General features: G+C 41.2%; 1 protein-coding gene across 5 annotated transcripts in view; it reads left to right on the forward strand.

Annotated features, from left to right (window-relative positions):
- The window catches only part of LOC115156060 (growth factor receptor-bound protein 14), a 60,448-nt gene that overhangs the window by 13,115 nt on the left and 21,264 nt on the right, over positions 1 to 26,069 (forward strand). For 4 of the 5 annotated variants that reach the window (XM_029703286.1, XM_029703285.1, XM_029703289.1 and 1 more), the window contains one exon: positions 968 to 1,100. In XM_029703286.1, coding sequence (XP_029559146.1) covers positions 968 to 1,100 — 133 coding nt within the window. Of the gene's footprint in view, positions 1 to 967; positions 1,101 to 21,297; positions 21,568 to 26,069 lie in introns of those variants that run through there. The other variant, XM_029703288.1, reaches the window with a different exon arrangement.

The following is a 26,069-nucleotide window of genomic DNA, read 5'->3' on the forward strand; positions in this document are numbered from 1 at the left end:
CTTCACATATATAAACCATGTTAAATCTCAATTTCATATCTTCTCATGATACTAATGGCAAATGTGGTGATGCTTTTGTCAGGCCGGTCTTTCCCACACGGACAGGGTTGCTTTTTCTGCTCGTTTTGGTATGAACAGATTAAACGGACACGCTTTGCTGAGTTTTATGTGACGTAAACAGCGTAACGGCCATCATGGCCTCTCCCTCATACAGACACGATCAGAAAGCCATGTCAGATAAACATAAGGATCATAGGCCTGTATTTCCGTTGTGGATTCACTATGCATGAACGGGGGTGACCCGGCTCTCTAGTGTGTAGCCTATAATGTATAGAGGGTAGCCAAACTCTGTCTTGACATGATGTCAAGTTGAATTTTCTTTATACTAACTTAGCGCGAGCCAGGCTCCAAGTGCTCTTTCTAAGCTGTGCCCTGCTGAGGTGGAGGGTGCGTTGTTATCTATCGTCTCATCAAAAATCAGTTTGTCCCTCTGCTTAGTGTGTCTTCTGACTGGCTGAGAGTGGGGGGGACGGGGGGACGGGGGAACGCAGTCGTAGACATGGCTAGTCTCACTGTCGGTCAGCCATATCTGTGTCTGTCTGGGAGTATCAACTGTTCAGTCCTACTGATCCCCTCATATGTACAGAAGACACATGATTCACAACAAAGGCACTAACAACAGCTAGGAGGTATACAGTAGAATCTGGCAATACACATGCTTCAGTTTGGGTATTGACAGTGATATATGACGTCTCAGGTAGAGGCTAAGGAGATCCCATGACTCGCTGTAGGCTCCTAAAGCTCCAGGCATCTAATATCTGATATATCATTGCAATAACATTACCACGAATGCCTATCTCTCCTCATTCCAGATGGAAAGACTGACCGACAGGCAGCATATTGTTTGTGTTAAGCTCAGTGGTTGTCAGTATAATGTTTTATATACTTATTCTTTGCCTCTCTCCAGGAAAATTGAAGAGGGAGAGGAGTTTCTGCTGGCTGCTCCTGTACCAAGCCTTTTCCCAGAACTCATTCCCTCAACCGTCTCATCCCTTGTCTCCGATTGTTTATTACCCTCGACCAAAAGTGCGGCAACTCAGGTGAGCAGATATTTTTTTATTTTACACAGACAAATAGAAAATACAATGTCCCTCTGTAATGATTTCCAGTTGACAACCTCGGGCGTTACATGTGATCCTAGAAGGGATGACACTGCCAGATTTTTTTTTTAAAACACAAGCCGCAAGACACGTGTACGTTCAAATTCTCGCGTGACTCGGTCATACTTGGCATGAGCTAAAAGTCTAAAACTGCGGGGCATGAGGACGCAGAACCAGTTGTTGAGTATGCGAAGCACACGCTGCAGAGAAATCCCAAAGAACATGTGACTGTGAGATCCTGACTTTGTACCTAGATTCTGCATCAGCAACGGCGTTACAATGAGCAGCGCACTCGTTCTAATGGCACAAACGTGTACAACCAAAGAACTCAGACAAGGGTCGGTGACCCAGTGTTTATGTAGGCCTATGTGGTGTGGTTGTACCGCCGGGCATGCTGTTCTTCACCCTGCCATGGGCTGCATCCCAAATGGCATCCTATTCCCTATATAGTGCACTACTTTTGACCAGCTCTGTAAAAAAAAAAGAAAAAGTGACTTTGGGGGAGAAGCGAGCTGGCACTGGATCAGCGTTCACTCCTCACTGGACCCCTGGCTCTGTTCTGTTCTGCTTGATCTCATCATATGGAGTTCCTGTGCTTAAGTGAATAACTTTCAGTGCATGCTAAAGTGCACTGTTAAATATACAGTGAAAATGTAGATTTCCTCCTAAATAGACTTACGCAAAAGTAATTATTTATCATGAGAGGGCTAACAATCACCAAAATAAAAGCTAGACAGTCAGGGAAAATAGGAAAATGATTTTAGCAGTTTTTGATTTTGTTATTGTGCTTGAGTAAAATAACAGCGTTAGCCATGGCAAAATGCATAGAACTGCAGAAACATTGCTTTAAAACGGCAAAATGTTCTCTCAACTCCATGAAGAAATGTGTAGAATTGCAGGAAATTGGCACACTTGGGCAATCAGAAGGGGCAAATTATTGTGGCCCTGGTGGCACAAAATAATCTAAAGGTCTGATGTTTTGGAAAATGGTGTGTGTGTGTGTGTGTGTGTGTGTGTGTGTGTGTGTGTGTGTGTGTGTGTGTGTGTGTGTGTGTGTGTGTGTGAGCGCCATCAGCTAGTACTTGACATTGGTTAATCAAATCTCCCCATTCTTGCTCAATTTGACAAGCCTTCTCATACAGCTACAACTGTATATGCATTCACACATCAAGTCTTCTCTTGAGTTGGGCTCGGGGATGGAACAACTGTTGAACATCTGAGCTTGTGGCGTGTGTGTACTGTATATATATTTATATTTATATATATATATATATATATATATATATATATATATATATATATATATATATATATTATTTTTTTTATATATATTTTTATATTTTATATATATTTTATATCGAGGCGAGCGCATTGGAAATGCTTTTGGCAGTTGATCTGCTTCTGTTCTGTGGGTGGCACTGTGTGCTCTTTTTAAATGATTGGTCCCAGTCTCTCAAAGGCCCTAGGATACATGTGGACAGGGGTGGTCTGCCAGTCACTGGGACGACAGTCCTACTTGGGATGGGGGAGAGGTTTCAGCAGTTGGAATAGTGGAGAACAATTGGAGATTTACTTAGTAGCAGTGAGAATTCCATGGTATAGCTATATGGACACAATCATTATGGTGCTTTTTAATGGTAAGTTTATAAATATATTATGATAAATAGAATTTAAAGTTGTATTTCATTATGGTGATATAAGTATAGCCAATTGTAATGGCTCAGCAGATCATGAGAAAAGACGATCAGTATTTACCTGGCTAAAAGGAATATACAGTGCCTTTGGAAAGTATTCAGACCCCTTGACTTTTTCCACATTTTTTTAGGTTACAGCCTTATTCTAAAATTGATTAAATAGTTTCCCCCCTCAATCTACAAACAATACCCCATAATGACGAAGCAAAAACATTTTTAAAAAATTGCCAGTTTATTTAAAATTAAAAATATATAATTTAATTTACATAAGTATTCAGACCCTTTACTCAGTACTTATTCGAAGCACCTTTGGCAGCGATTACAGTCTCGAGTCTTCTTGGGTATGACCCTACAAGCTTGGCACACCTGTATTTGGGGAGTTTGTCCCATTCTTCTCTACAGATCCTGTCAAGCTCTGTCAGGTTTGATGGGGAGCATTGCTGCACAAGTATTTTCAGGTCTCTCCAGAGATGTTCAATTTGGGTTCAAGTCTGGGCTCTGGCTGGGCCACTCAAGGACATTCAGAGACTTGTCCTTCACCGCAGTCTGAGGTCCTGAGAGCTCTGGAACAGGTTTTCATCAAGGATCTCTCTGTACTTTGTTCCGTTCATCTTTCCCTCGATCATGACTAGTCTCCCAGTCCCTGCCGTTTGAAAAATCTCCCCACAGTATGATGCTGCCCCCACCATGCTTCACTTTAGGGATGGTGTCAGGTTTCCTCCAGACGTGACGCTTGGCATTCAGGCAAAATTGTTCAATTCTGATTTCATCAGACCAGAGAATCTTGTTTCTCATGGTCCGAGAGTCCTTTAGGTGCCTTTTGTCAAACAACAAGAAGGCTGTCATATGCCTTTTACTGAGGAGTGGCTTCTGTCTGGCCACTCTACCATAAAGGCCTGATTGGTGGAGTGCTGCTGTCCTGGAAGGTTCTCCCATCTCCACAGATGAACTCTGGACCCATCGGGTTCTTGGTTACCTCCCTGACCAAGGCCCTTCTCCCCCGATTACTCAGTTTGGCTGGATGGCCAGTTCTAGGAAGAGTCTTGGTGGTTCCAAACTTCTTCCATTTAAGAATGATGGAGCCCACTGTGTTCTTGGGGACCTTCAATGCTGTAGAAATGTTTTGGTACCCTTCCCCAGGTATGTGCCTTGACACTCTCTCGGGGGTCTACGTACGATTCCGTGGACCTCGTGGCTTGGTTTTTGCTCTGACATGCACTGTCAACTGTGGAACCTTGTATAGACAGGTTTGTGCCTTTCCAAATCACTTCCAATCAATTGAATTTAACACAGATGGACTCCAATCAAGTTGTAGAAACATCTCAAGGATGATCAATGGAAACGGGATGCACTTGAGCTCAATTTTGAGTCTCATAGCAAAGGGTCTGAATACTTATGTAAATAAGATTTCTGTTTTTTTGTAATAAATTTGCTAACATTTCTAAAAACCTGTTTTGCCATTATGGGGCGTTGGAAGTAGATGGAGTAAATAAAATATATTCCTCCATTTTTTAATAAGGCTGTAATGTAACATAACAAAAAGTGGAAAGTCGAGGGTGAAAACTTTCCGAATGCACTTTATTATTGATCAGGCAATACAAGACCCTATTATTATGGTGGGAGATTATAATATGGTTTTAAATACCTCAATGGACCGTATAGGAAATCACACTGCAAACGATCAGCCTTATGCACGTAAGGAAATCACGAATATCATGGATATAATGGAACGAGTGGATATATGGAGGTTTAAATATCCTGACCTAGTGAGATATACAGTTGAAGTCGGAAATTTACATACACCTTAGCCAAATACATTTAAACTCAGTTTTTCACCATTCCTGACATTTAATCCTTGTAGAAAATCCCTGTCTAGGTCAGTTAGGATCACCACTTTATTTTTAAGAATGTGAATTGTCAGAATAATAGTAGAGTGATATATTTCAGCTTTTATTTCTTTCATCACTTTCCCAGTGGGTCAGAAGTTTACATGCACTCAATTAGTATTTGGTAGCATTGCCTTTAAATTGTTTAACTTGGGTCAAATGTTTTGGGTAGCCTTCCACAAGTTTCCCACAAAAAGTTGGGGGAATTTTGGCCCATTCCTCCTGACAGAGCTGGTGTAACTGAGTCAGGTTTGTAGGCCTCCTTGCTCGCACACGCTTTTTCAGTTCTGCCCTCAAATTTTCTATGGGATTGAGGTCAGAGCTTTGATGGCCACTCCAATACCTTGACTTTGTTGTCCTTAAGCCGTTTTGTCACAACTTTGGAAGTATGCTTGGGGTCATTGTCCATTTGGAAGACCCATTTGCAACCAAGCTTTAACTTCCTGACTGATGTCTTGAGATGTTGCTTCAATATATCCACATAATGTTCCTGCCTCATGATGCCATCTATTTTGTGAAGTGCACCAGTCCCTCCTGTAGCAAAGCACCTCCACAACATGATGCTGCCATCCATGTGCTTCACGGTTGGGATGGTGTTCTTTGGCTTGCAAGCCTCCCCATTTTTCCTCCAAACATAACTATGGGCATTATGGCCAAACAGTTATATTTTTGTTTCATCAGACCAGAGGCCTTTCCCTCAAAAGTACGATCTTCGTCCCCTTGTGCAGTTGCAAACGGTAGTCTGGCTTTTTTATGGCGATTTTGGAGCAGTGGCTTCTTCCTTGCTGAGTGGCCATTCAGTTTGTCGATATAGGACTTGTTTTACTGTGGATATAGATATTTGTTGTACCTGTTTTTTTCCAACATCTTCACAAGGTCCTTTGCTGTTGTTCTGGGATTGATTTGCACTTTTCGCACCAAAGTACGTTCATCTCTAGGAGACAGCACGCGTCTCCTTCTTGAGCGGTATGACGGCTGCGTGGTCCCATGGTGTTTATACTTGCGTACTATTGTTTCTACAGATGAACGTGGTACCTTCAGGCATTTGGAAATTGCTCCCAAGGATGTACCAGACTTGTGGAGGTCTACAATATTTTTCTGAGGTCTTGGATGATTTATTTTGATTTTCCCATGATGTCAAGCAAAGAGACCCTGAGTTTGAAGGTAGTCCTTGAAATACATCCACAGGTACGCCTCCAATTGACTCAAATGATGTCAATTTGCCTATCAGACGCTTCTAAAGCCATGACATCATTTTCTGGAATTTTCCAAGCTGTTTAAAGGCACAGTCAACTTCGTGTATTTTAACTTCTGACCCACTGGAATTGTGATACAGTGAAATAATCTGTCTGTAAGCAATTGTTGGAAAAATTAGAGTAGATGTCCTAACCGACTTGCCCAAACTAGTTTGTTAACAAGAAATCTGTGCAGTGGTTGAAAAACGAGTTTTAATGACTCCAACCTAAGTATGTAAACTTCCGACTTCAACTGTACATGGCGGAGGCTCAATCAAGCTAGTTGTCTTGACTACTTATGTCATTCTCGCTGGCACTAAAAGTAAAATAAATTGATAGGGACAGAATGCGGTCGGACCATCAAATAATTGGCATATACGTTACTATTACACAATTTCCACTTGGGCGAGGATATTGGAAATGTAATCAAAGCCTATTGGATGACAACTTGTTTTTAACCAGGACAGAAGAACTTATAACTGACAGCAGATCCCGTTATTGTATGGGACACTTTTAGATGTGCCTTTATAGGCCATGCAGTTCAATGCTCCTCTTTTAAACAAAAGCGATGTAAGTCAAAATAATTCATATTAAGAAAGGAAATATAGGAGCAGAATCCGTTAGAGGAAAAACTAAAAGAAATGGAGAAACTTATTCAAGAAAAATCAAGTGTAATGTATTCTAAAAATAAAGCGAAATGGATAGAATATGGGGATAATGCACTTTCTTTTAAATGTTATCTTCAACATAGAAATTCTACCAAAAGTAATTTACTGAAACTTGTTACAAATGATGGTGTCACCCATGATTCACCAAACAATATTTTGAACAGGGAAGCAAAGTACTTTAAGCACATGTTTTAGTTTGTCTCCTCCATCTCTACTAACCAAAGTTAATTGTTAGTATTATTTTCTATTAATAATGAACAATTAACAGCTGTACAGAAAGACTTATGTGAAGGCCGAATTACAGAGGAACTTCTTGATGCAACTAAAGTTAAGTCCAGGAAAACTCCAGGGCTGAATGGCGTACCATTCAGGTCCATTTAAAAAATTGGAGGCCCCTTACACTATGCAAACTGCATAGCGCATAGAATTTAAAAGGTATTGTTGGATATTATTTATCCTAATCAGACAGTTTTTTTTACATGGATGATACATTGGAGATAATAGAAGACAAGTACTGAAAACAATATAACACTATGAAAAATCTGGAAAACCAGGGCTGTTTATCATATCTCACTTTTTGAAAAGTCTTTTGATAAAGTACGACTGCAATTTATAAACTCAGCAAAAAAAGAAACGTCCTCTCAATGTCAACTGCGTTTATTTTCAGCAAACTTAACATGTAAATATTTGTATGAACATAAGATTCAACAACTGAGACAAACTGAACACGTTTCACAGTATTGTGACTAACTGAAATTGAACAATGTGTCCCTGAACAAAGGGGGGGTCAAAATCAAAAGTAACAGTCAGTATCTGGTGTGGCCACCAGCTGCATTAAGTACTGCAATGCATCTCCTGTAACGCACATCGTTGAGATTGCCTGCAATGACAACAAACTCAGTCCGATGATGCTGTGACGCACCGTCCCAGACCATGACAGACCCTCCACCTCCAAATCGATCCCGTTCCAGAGTACAGGCCTCTGTGTAATGCTCATTCCTTCGACGATAAACACGAACTCGTCAGTGAAGAGCACTTTTTGCCAGTCCTGTCTGGTCCAGCGACAGTGGGTTTGTGCCTATAGGCGCCGTTGACAGTGATGTCTGGTGAGGACCTGCCTTACAACAGGCCTACAAGCCCTCAGTCCAGCCTCTCAGCCTATTGCGGACGGTCTGAGCACTGATGGAGGGATTGTGCGTTCCTGGTGTAACTCGGGCAGTTGTTGGTGCCATCCTGTACCTGTCCCGCAGTTGTGATGTTCAGATGTACCGATCCTGTGCAGGTGTTGTTACACGTGGTCTGCCACTGCGAGGATGATCAACTGTCCGTCCTGTCTCCCTGTAGCACTGTCTTAGGCGTCTCACAGTACGGACATTGCAATTTATTGCCCTGGCCACATCTGCAGTCCTCATGCCTCCTTGCAGCATGTCTAAGGTACGTTCACGCAGATGAGCAGGGACCCTGGGCATCTTTTTTTGTGTGTTTTTTTTCAGAGTCATTAGAAAGGCCTCTTTAGTGTCCTAAGTTTTCATAACTGTGACCTTAATTGCCTACCATCAGTAAGCTGTTAATGTCTAAAAGACCGTTCCACAGGTGTATGTTCATTAATTGTTTATGATTCACTGAGCAAGCATGGGAGACTGTGTTCAAACCCTTTACAATGAAGATCTGTATAGTTAATTCGTAAAAATCCAAAATATCTTTGAAAGACAGAGTCCTGAAAAAGGGATGTTTTTTGTTGTTGCTGAGTTTACAATATTCTTGCAACCGGCGGGATGTTACAGTACCAGTCAAAAGTTTGGACACAACTACTCATTCAAGGGTTTTTCTTTATTTGTACTATTTTCTACATTGTAGAATAATAGTGACGATGTCAAAATGATGAAATAACAAATATGGAATCGTGTAGAAACCAAAAAATTGTTAAACAAATCAAAATATATTTGAGGTTCTTCAAAGTAGCCACCTTATGCCTTGATGACAGCTTTGCACACTTGACATTTTCTCAACCAGCTTCACCTGGAATGCTTTTCCAATAGTCTTTAAGGAGTTCCCACATATGCTGAGCACTTGCTGGCTGCTATTCCTTCAGTCTTCGGTCCAACTAATCCAAAACCATCTCAATTGGGTTAAGGTTGGGTGATTGTGGAGGCCAGGTAATCTGATGCAGCACTCCATCACTCAAATAGCCCTTATACAGCCTGGAGGTGTGTTAGGTCATTGTCCTGTTGAAAAACGAATGACAGTCCCGCTAAGCGCAAATCAGATGGGGTGGCGTATCGCTGCAGAATGCTGTGGTAGCCATGTTGATTAAGTGTGCCTTGAATTCTAAATAAATTAGACCAAGACACCAGTGAAGCCGCCCCCACACTGTCTTACCACCACCTCCATGCTTCACGGTGGGAACCAGACCTGCGGAGATCATTAGTTCACCTACTATGTGTCTTACAAAGACACAGCGGTTGGATCCCAACATTTTTGGGGGGACTCATCAGACCAAAGGACAGATTAATGTCCATTGCTCGTGTTTCTTGGCCCAAGTAAGTCTTCTTTTTATTGGTATCCTTTAGTAGTGGTTTCTTTGCAGCAATTCGACCATGAAGGCCTGATTCACGCAGTCTCCTCTGAACAGTTGATGTTGAGATGTGTCTGTTACTTGAACTATAAAGCATTTATTTGGCCTGCGATCTGAGGTGCAGTTAACTCTACCTCTGTTGCAGAGGTAATTTACTTTTCCTGTGGCGGTCCTCGTGACAGCCTGTTTCATCATAGCGCTTGATGGTTTTTGCGACTGCACTTAAAGAAACTTTCAAAGTTCTTGAAATGTTCCGGATTGACTGACCTTCATGTCTTAAAGTAATGATGGGCTGTTGTTTCTCTTTGCTTATTTGAGCTGTTCTTGCCATAATATGAACTTGGTCTTTTACCAAATAGGGCTGTCTTCTGTATACCAACCCTACCTTGTCACAACACAACTGATTGGCTCAAACTCATTAAGAAGGAAAGAAACTCCACAAATTCACTTTTAACAAGGCACACCTGTTCATTGAAAAGCATTCCAGGTGACTACTGTACCTCATGAAGCTGGTTGAGAGAATGCCAAGAGTGTGCAAAGCTTTCATCAAGGCAAAGGGTGGCTACTTTGAAGAATATAAAATATAACACTTTTTTTGGTTACATGATTCCATATGTGTTATTTCATAGTTTTGATGTATTCACTACTATTCTAATTATAGAAAATAGTAAAAATATAGAGAATCTCGAATCAGTAGGTGTGTCGAAACTTTTGACTGGTACTGTGCATATTTCCCCCAAAAATGTGGGTGATTGGAAATTATGCAGGCAATTGCTTTGATGGAAGCCCCCACCCCCCCCCAAAAAGTATTATTATTATAATTATTTGGCTTAAATATTAAAACAATTCTCTACACTGCCAAGGGGAATGGCCTCTGAAATCCAGCTTCCCCGATTGGCCGACCATGCCCCGTCCACAACCTAAGGCCCTTTTTTGATCCAGAAAAAAACATGCAAATATTTTTAACGAAAGTGGGGGAATAGGGTTTTGAAATTATTGAAATATGATCATACTTAGTACAGAATTTGCACCATTTCATATAAATTACAGAGCATTTTCTGCCCAGCGCCCTCTGAGTGACAGAGACTCCATTCAAATGCCTGCTGACTTGTAATAACTTCAACTTAAGGTTATTTCTTATTTTGCTCCCTATGCAAATGATGTGTCGGATTTCACATACTGCATCTCCGATGAGAGCAGAGAATGGAATGCGAAGTGGGACATCCAGACCTGTTACGGATTGCACAGCAATTGATGTTTGCCATTCAGAGTGCTCTGTACACACATTCAAATCAGATTTAAAAAAAAATGTAATTCAGCTTGCTCTGCGGCAAAAAATACAACATGGTCACACAACTATTTTTGCAGTTTGTGATCTACAGAAATTAATTTGGAATTAGTGAAGTAAAACCAAAACAAATCTAATTTTGATTTGATTTGAATCAAAACATCTTCATTTTCTCATTGCAGGTCAGGTGCAAAGCTATTTTTGTACTGCTCAGATTTAATTTGAGCCAATGTTTAATTTGTGATATATATATATATATATATATGAGTTTACATTTGCTAAAATGGAGCGCACTCATTGTTTCCAGCAAAAAATGATGGTTATGCTTCAAGAAACGACTGAACGTCAGAATGAAAAGTTTTGATCTATATTATCCCAGAGACTGTCAGGCTGGCTGTGGCTTGTTCATTGACCACATCACCCATTCCCCGGAGGTGATTGGCTCCCTGCAGGTGTTAATTACACTCACTAGGCATCTCTGGCTGGGGGAGGGGATGAGGTGAAGGGGGGGGTTAGCCCAACTCAGACCTCTGACTCATGGTAAAGCCTGAAATTTCAGCGCTAACCGAAGAATATCAGCAGCGTTAGACCTCGCTCCTCAGCTTTTAACGAGTTGCTTTCAGCATATATTTACCATTCTCCAGTTTGTTCCGGAGCCCACCATTGTGTGATTTTTAGAATACATTGTGATTGTTTGTTCTCCTGTAGATGCCTGTAGTGCTTGATTATCTTCCCCAAATAAACTAAGCTGTCACTCTTCGCTTGATATGGCAGTCTCAAATGAGCCCTTTATACCCGATCCCCTTTCCACTTGACCAGGATTCACACTGGAAAATCAGATGGAGAATTGCAATTCTCTAATGCACCCCTCGCTCTACTGTTTATAAAAGTCCAGGGGATTAGCGTGGATTTGTCATTCTCTTTTGGATTTTTCAGAGTAACATTTTTCAATTTCTCAGCAGTGAAGAAGTAGAATGACACCTTGGTGACCTCAGCCTTGAACAGTATGGCTCCTTGTTAGCCTGTCTCAATGTGCTCCTTATGTAACACCGTGATGAGGGCTGCATTCGCACCTGATTAGGCCGACAGGCTTTCACTCAGCCTTTTGAGCTTTGCCATTGTCAAGACAAAGGGACTATGTCAGACTGCCCAGCTGTTTATGTGTCACAATCCCCCAGTCGCAGGGTCACGACCCATCTTCACAAGCACTTGAGAAACCGGTGACATCACTGCCCTAGCCTCCCTATCCCCATAAATGGGTGTGCCAAGTCTGTCTTTTGAATCCCCCAGTCTGTCTTTGAGGGTAGTCTGTTTCTAGGCAAAACTGCTTACTCTCAACATGTAAAGCTGCAGATTAGTGTCTATATGTCATCAGATTTCATGATAAAGTAATGGGAACGCTTTACTTGTTTCTGAAACACTTTGTCCCACAAAAAGGTGGTGGTACTGTTAAATGATAAAAGATATAGGGACAGGGCTAGAGTTAGTAGTGGTGGTGCCTGCCTTGGTGCTAGTTGCCGTGGCAATTGGAGCAGCCAGTGTGCTTGTGCATGATTGGCCAGGTTTTGGTTTACTGTGGTTGGCCTGAATGCCTGTTCGGGAATTATTTCCGATGCCCTTTGCTTGACATGCCTTTGTTTTACATGGGCTTTTAAAGCTATTCCAGTCGTGAGAAAGCAGTTTGCCTGAGCCCGTCAACCGTGCGTTTTCATAAGAAAGTCTATTGTGTATATAATTTGCCCTTGTCCATATAATTTTTGCTTCTCTGTCATATGTTTTATGCGAGGAACCAGTTTGGCCACGCATTGTTTGAGTTCTATCATCATTGTCAACATTCAATATTAGATGTTCAACTGTTCAATATTAAAATGTTCTTCAAGCTAATTCATTAATATTGTATGAAGTATTATTTAGATGCCGAATGCCTGTGGGGGTTTAAAGTTGTTTAAATTGTTAAAAGGTGACATATAGTTGTTTGTGTAGGGTAGACACTTTAATCACTGATTTATTACAATCCAACATAGTAGTTGATGTTTGGATATGTTACATACTGTGTAGTGACTGACAATATGTTTAATCACAATTGTTCAATGATCATTTTCACCTTTATGTGGGGTATTAACTCTGTGCATAGAATGTGCAAAATGTTCTCACTAAGAAAGACATAGGGGACATGGGCCAATGGGGCAGCCAGTGATTATGATGGCAGATGGGGTGATAAGTGAATCACGATCTGTCCTATACTACTTCTGCTCCCTCTGCCATATCACAGGCACTTCTCTGTGACTACCTTGTGAAATAGTATACTTATGCACTTTGGATCATAACCTCAAGTCAGATCCCATTGGCAATGCCAGGGACATGGCTCCTACCATGTCTTTGCAGCACCAATGGCCCTCAATAAGCTAGCGCAAAGCCCTCTAATCCCTTCAAGGCTTTGCAAGGTATGCAAGGTACTGTAGGCGCTATGGTTGTTTGTGTGGTAGGGAAGGCGGTTGTGCAGAGCCTACTTTTGGAAAAGGAAACTCTTTACGTACACCAGATTGTCCCATGACAGCTACTTGCTGGCCTGTCATATGTTGTGATGTTTTTTTGTGTCACCTTATTGGTGGTTACGTTGCAATCAAATGGTTCATTGTTCAATTGCATAGCAATCATAATAACATGCATAATATTGATTTCAATCATTCTCAGAGGCAACTTAGATTTCACACAATAACGGGCACCATAGAATCTTCGTTACGTTGATGTCCGCATGTATTCTGAGTCTTTTAGATGTACCAAACTGGTAGAGTGGAAGGACTGTACACTGCTTGGCCTGTCATCAGACACCCACACACACACACACACACACACACACACACACACACACACACACACAGACCCTGCTTCCAGACCTTTTTTTATATATACAGTTGAAGTCGGAAGTTTACATACACTTAGGTTGGAGTCATTATAACTCGTTTTTCAACAACTCCACAAATTTCTTGTAAAACAAACTATAGTTTTGGCAAGTCGGTTAGGACATGTACTTTGTGCATGACACAATACATTTTTCTAACAATTGTTTACAGATGGATTATTTCACTTATAATTCACTGTCTCACATTCCAGTGGGTCAGAAGTTTACATACACTTCCAATAATTGTTAGACAGATTATTTCACTTAATCACAATTCCAGTGGGTCAGAAGTTAAAATAAACAAAGTTGACTGTGCATTTAAACAGCTTGGAAAATTCCAGAAAATGTCATAGCCTATCAGAAGCTTCTAAAGCCAATTGACATCATTTTGTGTGGGGTGCTTTGCTGCAGGAGGGACTGGTGCACTTCACAAAATAGATGGCATCATGAGGCAGGAAAATTATGTGGATGTATTGAAGCAACATCTGAAGACATCAGTCAGGAAGTTAAAGGTTGGTCGCAAATGGGTCTTCCAAATGGACAATGACCCCAAGCATACTTCCAAATTTGTGACAAAATGGCTTAAGGACAACAAAGTCAAGGTATTGGAGTGGCCGTCACAAAGCCCTGACCTCAATCCTATAGAACATTTGTGGGCAGAACTGAAAAAGCGTGTGCGAGCAAGGATGCCTATAAACCTGACTCAGTTATACCAGCTCTGTCAGGAGGAATGCTGCCATAATTCATAATCCTCAGAACATGAGAACATATGAAAGCTGGTGGTTCAATATTCCCAGTTCTTCATATTCCCAGTTAAGTAGTTGTAGGTTGTAGTTATTATAGGAATTATGACACATCGACTATTTCTCTCTATACCATTTTGTATTTCATATTCCTTTGACTATTGGATCTTATAGGCACTTTAGTATTGCCAGCCTAATCTCGGGAGTTGATAGGCTTGAAGTCATAAACCGCACTGTGCTTCAAGCTTTGCTAAGAGCTGCTGGCAAACGCAGTAAAGTGCTGTTTGAATGAATGCTTACGAGCCTGCTGCTGTCTACCACCGCTCAGACTGTTCTATCAAGTCATAGACTTAAATATAATATAATAAACACAGAAATACAAGCCTTTGGTCATTAATATGGTCAAATCCGGAAACTATCATTTCGAAAACAAAACGTTTATTATTTCAGTGAAATACGGAACCGTTCTGTATTTTATCGAATGGGTGGCAACCCTAAGTGTAAATATTGCTGTTACATTGCACAACCCTCAATGTTATGTCATGATTATGTAAAATTCTGGCAAATCAGTTCACAACAAGCCAGGCGGCCCAAACTGTTGCATATACCCTGACTCTGCTTGCACTGAACGCGAGAGAAGTGACACAATTTCCCTAGTTAATATTGCCTGCTTACATGAATTTCTTTTAACTAAATATGCAGGTTTAAAAATATACTTCTGTGTATTGATTTTAAGAAAGGCATTGATGTTTAGGTTTAGGTACATTTGTGCAAAGATTGTGCTTTTTTCGGCAAAGTGCTTTTGTTAAATCATCACCCGTTTGGCGAAGTTGAAGTAGGCTGTGATTCGATGATAAATTAACAGGCCCCGCATTGATTATATGCAACGCAGGACAAGTTAGTAATGTCATCAACCATATGTAGTTAACCCTTTCACACGTACCATCACACGGGTGTGATCATTCTACAGTGGTCCCTGAAGGGTACGATCACACCCGTGTGACTAGAACGCTTATTTAGAACGGACCGTTTCGACTGACGCAACAATCAACATTTGAGCTGGCCACACTTTTATTCAGAAACTATTTACACAAACACAGTCCTTACAAAGTTATGTCAAGAATGTGAGCAGTTTATTTTTGGATGCAATGTTCAGATATTCGCTAGAAGTATCTATAACATAACACCATCATCCAAACCGGAAAAATGTAGGCTACATTTGTCCTAGAGCTAACTGAGGAAGGATTGACGCAACACAAGCGGTCATATTTTATAACTCTTGGCTGACAAACTACTATATGAATTAGCTAATAGCAATTACTATTTATAATTAATCACATCACGGGTGAGCTCCCCATTGATCGAAATAATTAAGTAAAGAACTAATTAAGTAAAGAACAATTAGTTTCAGTGCGCCACAATGCTTTTTTTTCCTCACAGAAACCAAAAGATAATAAGAGAAGACAAGATGAGTTTGGTCTGTTTTGCATGTTGAAGGGGTGTGTCGTCTACCATTGTTCACATCCCACCATTTCACTTCCTGAAGTTCTCAAAAAATGATTGAACCCTTACTCACCTCAATTTGTTATAGCATCTTTGATCCAACAGGCAACAGACAGAAAATGTGAACACGTGTGTGTGTGCGTGCGTGCGTGCGTGCGTGCGTACGTGCGTGCTCAGGACAGGAGATGAGCAAATGTCTGCAGACTTGAACTGCACAAACAATTGGGAAGTGTTTGGGGAATTTTGTCCGGGTCAGAAATGTCTAAAAAATTAATTGGTCCACAAAAGTAAAAATGACTACTTTTATGTGAATGAATGAGGCAGAACACACCTCAATTCAAACTGTTCTTAGAAAATAAACTTGTTAGATAATAATGTGAAAACAGCCTATAAATAAAAACAGGCTGCGTGCCTTGGTTTGAGGGCAGCGCAGATTAAATGTACTGTTGCGTAACAGGTGGTCAGCCTGCCATGTAGTTTCCTCGTGGATTGCAATGTAACCGGCCATAATCTGCATCCAAAAAGGCAGATTATTGATTGTTATGAAAACTTGAAATCGGCCATGCCGATTAATCGCTCAACCTCTAGTAAGTAAATACCTGTGGTCAACTTGTGCAATACGTTAGGAGATAAAGCACCTGTCACATTATTTTTATATTATGAAATATACCAGTAATCCCCAGTTACATGTTTGTTTACAAGCAAACAACGAGGAGAGACCGGAGTCTTGTGAGTCACTCACTGTTTTGTAGCACACGCCAGGTGATCTAGTGACGGTATGGAATTTAGCTAGATCTCCAATCACTATTCATTTTGTTTTATACACTGCTGCTACTCGCTGTTTTATTATCTATGCCTAGTCACTTCACCCCTACCTACATGTACAAATTACCTCAACTAACCTGTACCCCCGCACACTGACTCGGTACCGGTACCCCCTGTATATAGCCTCGTTATTGTTACTTTTTAATAATTTTTTACTTTAGTTTATTTAGTAAATATTTTCTTAACTCTTCTTGAGCTGCACTGTTGGTTAAGGGCTTGTAAGTCAGCATTTCACGGTAAGGTCTACACTTGTTGTATTCGGCGCATGTGACAAAACTGAACAGTTATTAAATCAAAATCAGACTAACTGTCTAAAAAGTGCTATATGATCTGTAGTTGTGCTTTTGGTGACGTCTACTTAATTGAGGAATTGAGGACTGAGATAGCTAGATGGGACAACCACATATCTTAAGATGAATGGTACTAACTGTAAGTCGCTCTGGATAAGTCTCTGCTAAATGCTTCTTGCAGTCAAGCTCCTCTTGGTAAAAACAGAGGATCCCCTCCTGGATCAAGAGCTTTGCTGTCTAATATTGGTTTTGTGCGTGCATAAAACTGCGAGGAGCATTTTTGAGTTACTTGTATAACTTTATGAGCAGGGCTGTCTGTCCTGCAAATATTTTTGAAAATGGCTCCCCTTGTGTTCAGTGCCAGTATTACCGAATATCCTGGGACGGCACAAGGTCGGTATGACAATCTGGACACCGACTAACACGGATCCTAAACCGGCTGCGCGCGTGCGCTATCGTGTGACATCGTGCATAAATGTATTTGGTACCCCTACACCAAACGCGATCACGACACACAGGTTAAAATATCAAAACAAACTCTGAAACAATTACATTAATTTGGGGACAGGTCGAAAAGCATTAAACATTTATGGCAATTTAGCTAGTTAGCTTGCACTTGCTAGCTAATTTGTCCTGGGATATAAACATTAGGTTGTTATTTTACCTGAAATGCACAAGGTCCTCTACTCTGACAATTAATCCACACACAAAACGGTCAACCCCATCGTTTCTAGTCACCTCTCCTCCTTCCAGGATTTTTCATCTTTGAACTTATATGGTGATTGGCATCTAAACTTTCATAGTATTACCACGACAACCGGAAACACAACTCGTCTTTCAATCACCCACGTGAGTATAACCAATGAGGAGATGGCACGTGGGTACCTGCTTCTATAAACCAATGAGGAGATGGGAGAGGCAGGACTTGCAGCGTGATCTGCGTCAGAAATAGAAATGACTTCTATTTTAGCCCTTGGCAACACAGACACTGCAATAATTGAATAACATAAATTCCTACATTTATTTTGCAACGCACACGTGACGCGAGTGGTGTAGTCAGGGTATAAGCCTAGTGTATACATGTCTAGGTGGACGATTTATGCTCTTATGATAGGCCCGGCACAGTCCAGTCAAGCACCAGTGAAGGAGGATCCATATGGGAATTGATTTTATGTAATAAAATAATATTAACCAGTGGTGTAAAGTAACTAATTAAAAAATACTTTGAAGTACTACTTAAGTAGTTTTTTGGGGGTATCTGTACTTTACTTTATTATATATAATTTTGAAGAATTGTACTTCCTCCACTACAATCCTAAAGAATATGTACGTTTTACTTCCATACATTTTCCATGAAGTACTTACATTTTGAATACTCAGGCCGGACAGCAATATGGTCCAATCCAATTCACGCACCTATCAATATAACGTGTTGTCATCCCTACTGCCTCTGATCTGGCTCACTCACTAAACACAAATACTGCGTTTTCTAAATGTCTGAGTGTTGGAGTGTGCCCCTGGCTGTTAAAAAAAAAAGAAGAAAATTGTGCCGTCTGATTTGCTTAAGGAATTTGATGTATAGCTTTTACTTTTACTCATGTATGACAAATTAGTTCTTTTTTTGACCACCTAAGGCGCTTCAGAGAAACGGATAGTAATTTAAGTGCGCATAGAATGGAGTCATGAGTGCATTTCCTTCACAATCGAACAAACGGGCTCATTCTGTTCAGAACAACCCAGGGTATGACGCCACGTCATCCTTGTAACTCTACATCAAACATGGCGATCATAAACTTTTTAATGTAAATTACATGAATATTATACTATGGAAATGGGAAGTGCATATTTGGACTCACGTGTGTGTGTGGTTTGCTTATATGACATCAAAGCTCTATTTTATTATAATCCTCAACGTCTCAGCTTTCAAAACACATCGCCTACCATTTGATCTACAGCTTTCCCCACACACAAACAAAACATTTGTAAAAGTAGCCCAGTTAGCGGGAGGGATGGGGGCATCTTCTCGTTGTGCTCACATTTAGATCTGCTGTCAGTTGAATCCCATACAGCGCTGTAAAGTGGAGAACCTGAGCTCTGACATGTATAGCATGTTACTGTACAGCCACTGCCGTTTTTAATCAGTGTCCAAATCTGCCATTTTTAACCCGTATACGGGTACGTGTGTAAAGGTCTACAAGCACATAATACACTCTGTTGTGATATGGATTGAGAATATCCATTTGAATGTACTGTACAGTTTACTGAAGGTACAGTTGAAAGAAAGGAGTACAATGGTAGCGGTGTTTCTACTCCCATACCTCTCAGCAAAGGCATTCATGCATAATTGTAGACCTGCGTTCGCCAGAGTTTGTTTTATTTGCAGGCATGTGGGGTCAGAAACAGTTCCTCCTGCCCTGCTGTGTGTGTGTGTGTGTGTGTGTGTGTGTGTGTGTGATCCCCGCTCGGCTCTGACGGAGCATGTGAAAGGGTCTTGTTTGAATCGAGCCCTGGTCAAGGACAGAGTGTCTGGAGCAGGCTTTGTTATGAGAGTTGCGGAGACTCCGTTATCAATTTGGCTCCATTAATACAAATTCATTTTTGCACTCCCGATAACTAGCAGCGTCTGCTTGTCTGTGCGATTCACAACATGTTGTGTTGCGATTCCAGATAAACCGTGAGCTTGGAATGGACTCCTCCGTTCTCATGAGGGAAGCTGTATGACAGTCACCACTGTGCTGCCTGCCAACCCCCCCGGTCTGGTCTGGGAGGGAAGGAAAGGGTATCAGGAGAGAGGAATCCTCCCACTGCTACAATGTGTCTAGATTTAGTCTAAACTACAGTACATGGTCTGATTCTGGCCTGTGTACTCTGTTAGTACATTTCATGCACTTTTAATGACATATTAATGTACGTAAAGCTGGATAATGTGCTTTCTTGTTGAATCCATTCAAATGCATACCGTTATCTGCCCATAGAATGTTGTTGATTTAAATCATTCATCGGCCCTTCTGTAAAATAATACTACTAAAATCTTTTTTTTCTGGTCTCGTTGTTTCTCATCATAAAGTCAGTGTAGTATTTTCTCAGCTGAAGTTGACTCCTCTGCTTGATATTTTAAGATTAATAAGGAGAGTTTTGGCTCAAATGTTGAGCTTTGCCCTGCACTTGGAAAGACAGAAATATGTAGCAGAGTGGAACAGGCCTGTGCATGGTGTGGTGTTTATCTAGCAATGCATTTCTGGTCCCTTTTCGACTGGGACCCATTATAGGGCCTAGCTAATTGCATAACTGGGTTTTATGAAAAGAGATCTCGCACTTTTGGATGTTTCTAGTTTCCTGTGTCCAAGGACATGTTTCTGCTGTCCTTTTTTTAATAAAACAAACACTTGAACTCTCCAACAAAAACACCACTATTATCATCGTTATCAAATTTCCCTTTTTATCTCTTCCTTGACCTTTTTATCCAAGTTCAAGCTTATCAGCAGGAACATTTGGCAGAATAGCCAACGGGGCTAATATAATTGTTTAGCGTTGTCAGAATTAAAATGGTTTTGTCAGGGCCAAATCCTCTTTTACCATCGACAAAAATGTATTGAATACATCTTTATTTGATGTGTAACTCGTCCTTATCAGACCATTGAGAGTGACTTTCATTTATTACATCATTAACTCTAATGCATACTGTGTAAGGCTGCTCGTTTCAGAGACTTCTTTGTTCATCCTTACAGTACAACAGATGTAAACAGATGAATTGTGGCAATTGTCGCTGTGGGAACAACTTGGCGCAGAGCTATTTTGAAGCCCCCAATTTATACAGTCTCCCAACCTCCTCCCGTCCCCCATTCCTCTTTGCCAACCACATCTTTTCCTTGCTGTAGTGTCGTATAGATATGAAATCAGCAATGCGCTATTGTCCATTGCCTATACCAGTACTTGACTTGCACGCTTTTTCCGATACGAAATGTGGAGAAATGAAATATGGAAATTCATGTCAAATGGGATTTGCCAGATATTCTTGTGGACATATTTGCAAATTGCATTATTCTAAAGTTGACAACATTTATACACTTCACGTTTTGATTTATTGCAGGAGATTGTAGTACAATGATATTGTTGAACAGACAGATGTTCTGGTTACGGGGGAAAAAAGAGGTGTCAATTCTCCTCCTAAATTACTGGCCATCGACTACATCACAGTTTTCCCTTTCAGATATTTTTTTTTATTTCATGTTGAGTTTGTGACAATGGAAAGACATTCTCTGAGCTGTTAGAAATGGGCAACTATATTACTATAGATAATACACCTACTCACTTTTGTGTCAGATGTTTCATCTTGATTTTTAGTCATTTTAGCGTTCTGGCTTTCTCTGAGCTTCTGCATCGTAAACTATAGTCCTTCTTGGAACTATTTTTATCAAGACTTGTTTGTGGCTTGATAAAGTGGCTTTCTTAAAAAAATATTTTTAGATTTCCAAGGACAAAGGAGGAGTTTCTTGTACAGCGATGACTTCTCTGTCTCACACATTCATTGTGCACGACCTCAGTGTAGAGAGATGCGATACAACGAGCATTGTATAGCAGAATCACTTAGAGAAGACTTCTGCATATTAAGATAATATACTAAGTATGACATTGCGCGTTTGATTTTTCTAAAATAATCTATAGAATACCAGTATTTACAACTTAGATATATGGATATTATTTATTTTAGTTGTTGTGTACTGAGGAAAGAAGCATGAACTTCCATGCGAGAAGAGTCACCTTGCCTGCCATTACTCCACTTTGTCTTCAGAAGCGGGTAGGAAACGGGCTTGTAATTTCCTCTCTTTGCCACACTGCATGACTTCTGCTTTCTTTAACTGTCCTAATAGTGTGTCCGTGTTAAATCGTACAATGGGATTCAACTAAACCACTCTGGAACTAGAAGTGGAAAAACAGTTTATTCATCCAATTTTCTGAACCAGTTTGGCCTGGAGTTCAGAGAAAAAAAAACTCCAATCCAGAGATACAGTAGTTTTTATTTGATCCTTTGGATTGTGCTTCAGTATTTATATCAGTTTCCCATCAGTCATCACGTTTGCTTTTTTTTAACATTAAATTCATAGATTTGTCTTCAGTATGTTTTCCCCTTTACTGCCGAGGTACAGTATATGGCAGTCATTGGAGCAGCTATGCTTTTTCTGAGGTTAGCTAGCCTCCTCTGTTTTGTGTGTGTGTGTGAGACAAGCAGGCCTATATTTTTCACCATGCGCTTCCCTGGATCTTTCACAGTAGCGTGTTTACAGTAGCAGCTTAATAGAAATGTGATACAATTTTGCAGTCGACGCACTTATTAAAAAGTGAAAAAACAATGGTTGACATAAAAACACAATTTTGTCCACGTATTTCAAAAACCTCTGTGAACTCAGGATAAATGTAGAAGTAATTTGGAATACAAAACATCTGACCGGTTGAAATATGTGTCTGTAACGGTCTATAAACCTATTTTTGGCAAAAATTACACAAGAGTGAGCCATTTCAAGGTTCTATGTGAGCCTGTTGCCTGTTGAACCACTGAGGAGTTCCACTGTTAAATGTGTAGAAGGTTTGACCTAGGGTTATTTATGGTCCTCCAACATATTCTTGGTTTGGTGTTATGAGTACCTTTTTTAAAAATGTGTTGTTAAAATAAGTTTCGCATTAATCATGAAATGAAAGGCTTGACATTACGTAGAATATACAGCTGCACAATGTTTAACTAAAATACCTAAAAATGAGAGCAGTGGGGCAAAGAGACTGCATAGGCCCAGGTGTAGCACCTAGGACTGCTGTGTCCAGACAGCCAGGGAGTTCAAGCATGTGGAGGAGTAGCATGGCTAACTGAGCTTATCCAGTGCTTTGCTGTAGTGAAGGGCACTGTGGATGCATGGTTGCTACACGCTGAGCCGAGCCCAGGGCTGAGGCCACTGCTGTGGCGCTCACAGATAGAGCTGCAGCTGTGGGAGGGGAGTTCAAGGTAAAACCAGCACACGCAAATTAGTAAACCGGTGTCCGCAACCCTGTCCTTGAGATAAAGAGGACTTTATAGCGTTGTTAGCAAAGCATAGACAAATCTATATTTAGGCCAGCGCTTATGTCTGTCTGGATTTTCCCTCCCTTTTCTGTCTCAATTGGAGACCATGTTCCTTTCCTCCCAGAGTTTCTGTACAATTTGTATGTACAACCGTGTGGCCATCGACGGGGGAAGGCCGGGGCTAAAATATGGGTTGCAGTCAGTACTGTTTCAAAGCTCGTAGCGCTGCTTAGCCCTGTCATCAACCTTATCTCTGTTGCCCAACTCTTATCTTACTTCCCTCAGCACTCTCCCATGTCAGTCCCTGCACAGTGTATGTCATTGTGTTAAGTTCCCGCAGTTCCACAACGACTGACTATCTGAACTTAAATCGCGAGCGCACTTCACATTTACTTTGGACTGAAATGCACTTTTGGTATTTAGTTGCACAGGCCAGGTTGCCTACATGTGCTCTGAACTAGGCGTTAAGCAGTCCTTATGTGTTCACCCTCTTCGGATTTGTTGTAGTATTTGAGTGTCGTCTTTGAACATGGTATAATGAAAGGGAATATAAAAATTGGTAGAAAACTGCAGCTTTAGACTTTATCAATCTTTCTAGGAAAGCATTTTGTAAAGCATCCACAGTAACTATATTAGTATAATGACACTTAAAAAAAAAAAAAGGGGGAATTTGGCAGACGGAATTGGAACTGTGAAATAAAAGCAGGTGCAGGTGAGCACATGGAGCAGCATGGCTACCTGATGAATGCACCTCTTTGTGCTCATTGATACAGAAAGCAGCAGTTCACAGCAGCATTTTATCTGGCTTCGCCATTCATTTGACTCCCTGGACCAAGCGATTTATCATGGATACCGAGGCCAGTCATTTGGACCCTAGTTGAAACATCCCAGCATGCTATGATACAATGATCAAATCGATTAATAGGCGAGAGCTGGCGCATGTAGGAGCTAGTGTGGGCTCAGACTGTTGAAGGATTCATTAGAACGAATTATGCACGTTGTTTTTATTGTTCGTTAGTTGTGAACTTTTTGCTGTCTGCAATCTTGTATCTCCAGATACAGAACGTAGGACACCGAATGAGGACAGAATCGGACGATTTTTATTGCAGAGTGTTGAATGCATTTTCAAGAACCTCACCAAATATTTGTCCAAAGCTCTCTGAAGTGGGTAAACATAGATAATAGTCAAGAGATATGCACACAGATTATATCTAGCTTTGCGGAACACTCCAATAAGGACATACAGGCCATATTTGTTTTTATTGCTAATATAAAAGAGATATATAAAGAGACCGAGTGCTACAGGGAGTATGCACAATGCCTTGATCACACCTACTGCGTCTTTTTGCTAAATGGTACGCAGTATAATCTGGATATGTGTGCAGCAAAAGTTCATCATTCACCTTCTGCTGCCATTTCTGTCAAGCCGTCTACGCATACAGTTTTTATGAGTACGTTCGATTTAAACCCAACGAATTCGCCACACAGAACGCACTGCAACTGCCTCTGCCATGCAATGCTGCGAGGCAAAGGCAAATCCAACGAATTCGCCACACAGAACGCACTGCAACTGCCTCTGCCATGCAATGCTGCGAGGCAAAGGCAAATCCAACGAATTCGCCACACAGAACGCACTGCAACTGCCTCTGCCATGCAATGCTGCGAGGCAAAGGCAAACCCAACGAATTCGCCACACAGAACGCACTGCAACTGCCTCTGCCATGCAATGCTGCGAGGCAAAGGCAAATCCAACGAATTCGCCACACAGAACGCACTGCAACTGCCTCTGCCATGCAATGCTGCGAGGCAAAGGCAAATCCAACGAATTCGCCACACAGAACGCACTGCAACTGCCTCTGCCATGCAATGCTGCGAGGCAAAGGCAAATCCAACGAATTCGCCACACAGAACGCACTGCAACTGCCTCTGCCATGCAATGCTGCGAGGCAAAGGCAAATCCAACGAATTCGCCACACAGAACGCACTGCAACTGCCTCTGCCATGCAATGCTGCGAGGCAAAGGCAAATCCAACGAATTCGCCACACAGAACGCACTGCAACTGCCTCTGCCATGCAATGCTGCGAGGCAAAGGCAAATCCAACGAATTCGCCACACAGAACGCACTGCAACTGCCTCTGCCATGCAATGCTGCGAGGCAAAGGCAAATCCAACGAATTCGCCACACAGAACGCACTGCAACTGCCTCTGCCATGCAATGCTGCGAGGCAAAGGCAAATCCAACGAATTCGCCACACAGAACGCACTGCAACTGCCTCTGCCATGCAATGCTGCGAGGCAAAGGCAAATCCAACGAATTCGCCACACAGAACGCACTGCAACTGCCTCTGCCATGCAATGCTGCGAGGCAAAGGCAAATCCAACGAATTCGCCACACAGAACGCACTGCAACTGCCTCTGCCATGCAATGCTGCGAGGCAAAGGCAAATCCAACGAATTCGCCACACAGAACGCACTGCAACTGCCTCTGCCATGCAATGCTGCGAGGCAAAGGCAAATCCAACGAATTCGCCACACAGAACGCACTGCAACTGCCTCTGCCATGCAATGCTGCGAGGCAAAGGCAGTGTTCCATTGGGACATTTTAAAGTACTTCTGGTGTACCAAAACGCAATGATGCTGTCGGTGTGATCGAGGCGTAACACTACAGTACTTTATAATACATGTGTAGCATTTTCATGAAGCAATATCTCAAAATGAATACATGTTCTGTCATCATTCGTTTTGGGTGTTTTGTTGAAAAAGGTGCACTGTACTGGTAGTCATATGGAACTGTTTCCAATCAACAAAAATGTTGTAATTCATGTTGTATTGCACTGGAACAAATGACGACAAACTATAATTTAAAAACAAGTTGTAATAGGATTCTGATTGGGGTGACAAAACCCTACAGGATTACTTTTGATTTCCATTAGGAAAAAAGTAGTCCAATAGGACTGATACAAAATATTTTAGGATTGTGAGAATCCTATAGGATCCAATATGATGACTTTTGATTTCCAATCGGGGGGGAAAAGCAGTCCAATAGGATACTGAAAGAGGTGGAACAAAATCCTATCGGATTGTGAAAATCCTACAGGATTCTATTGGAAAAATCACAAATCCTATATATTTTTTTTGACTAGGGTTTTCCAATACATATATTAAAATATCTTCCTGACACACAAATCCTAAACCTTGTGTAATATAGCATCATGTCCAGTGTATTTGTGTGGAGGAACTAATGTCA

This window comes from Salmo trutta, chromosome 20 (assembly GCF_901001165.1).
Source record: "Salmo trutta chromosome 20, fSalTru1.1, whole genome shotgun sequence".
NCBI classification, from domain to species: domain Eukaryota; kingdom Metazoa; phylum Chordata; class Actinopteri; order Salmoniformes; family Salmonidae; genus Salmo; species Salmo trutta.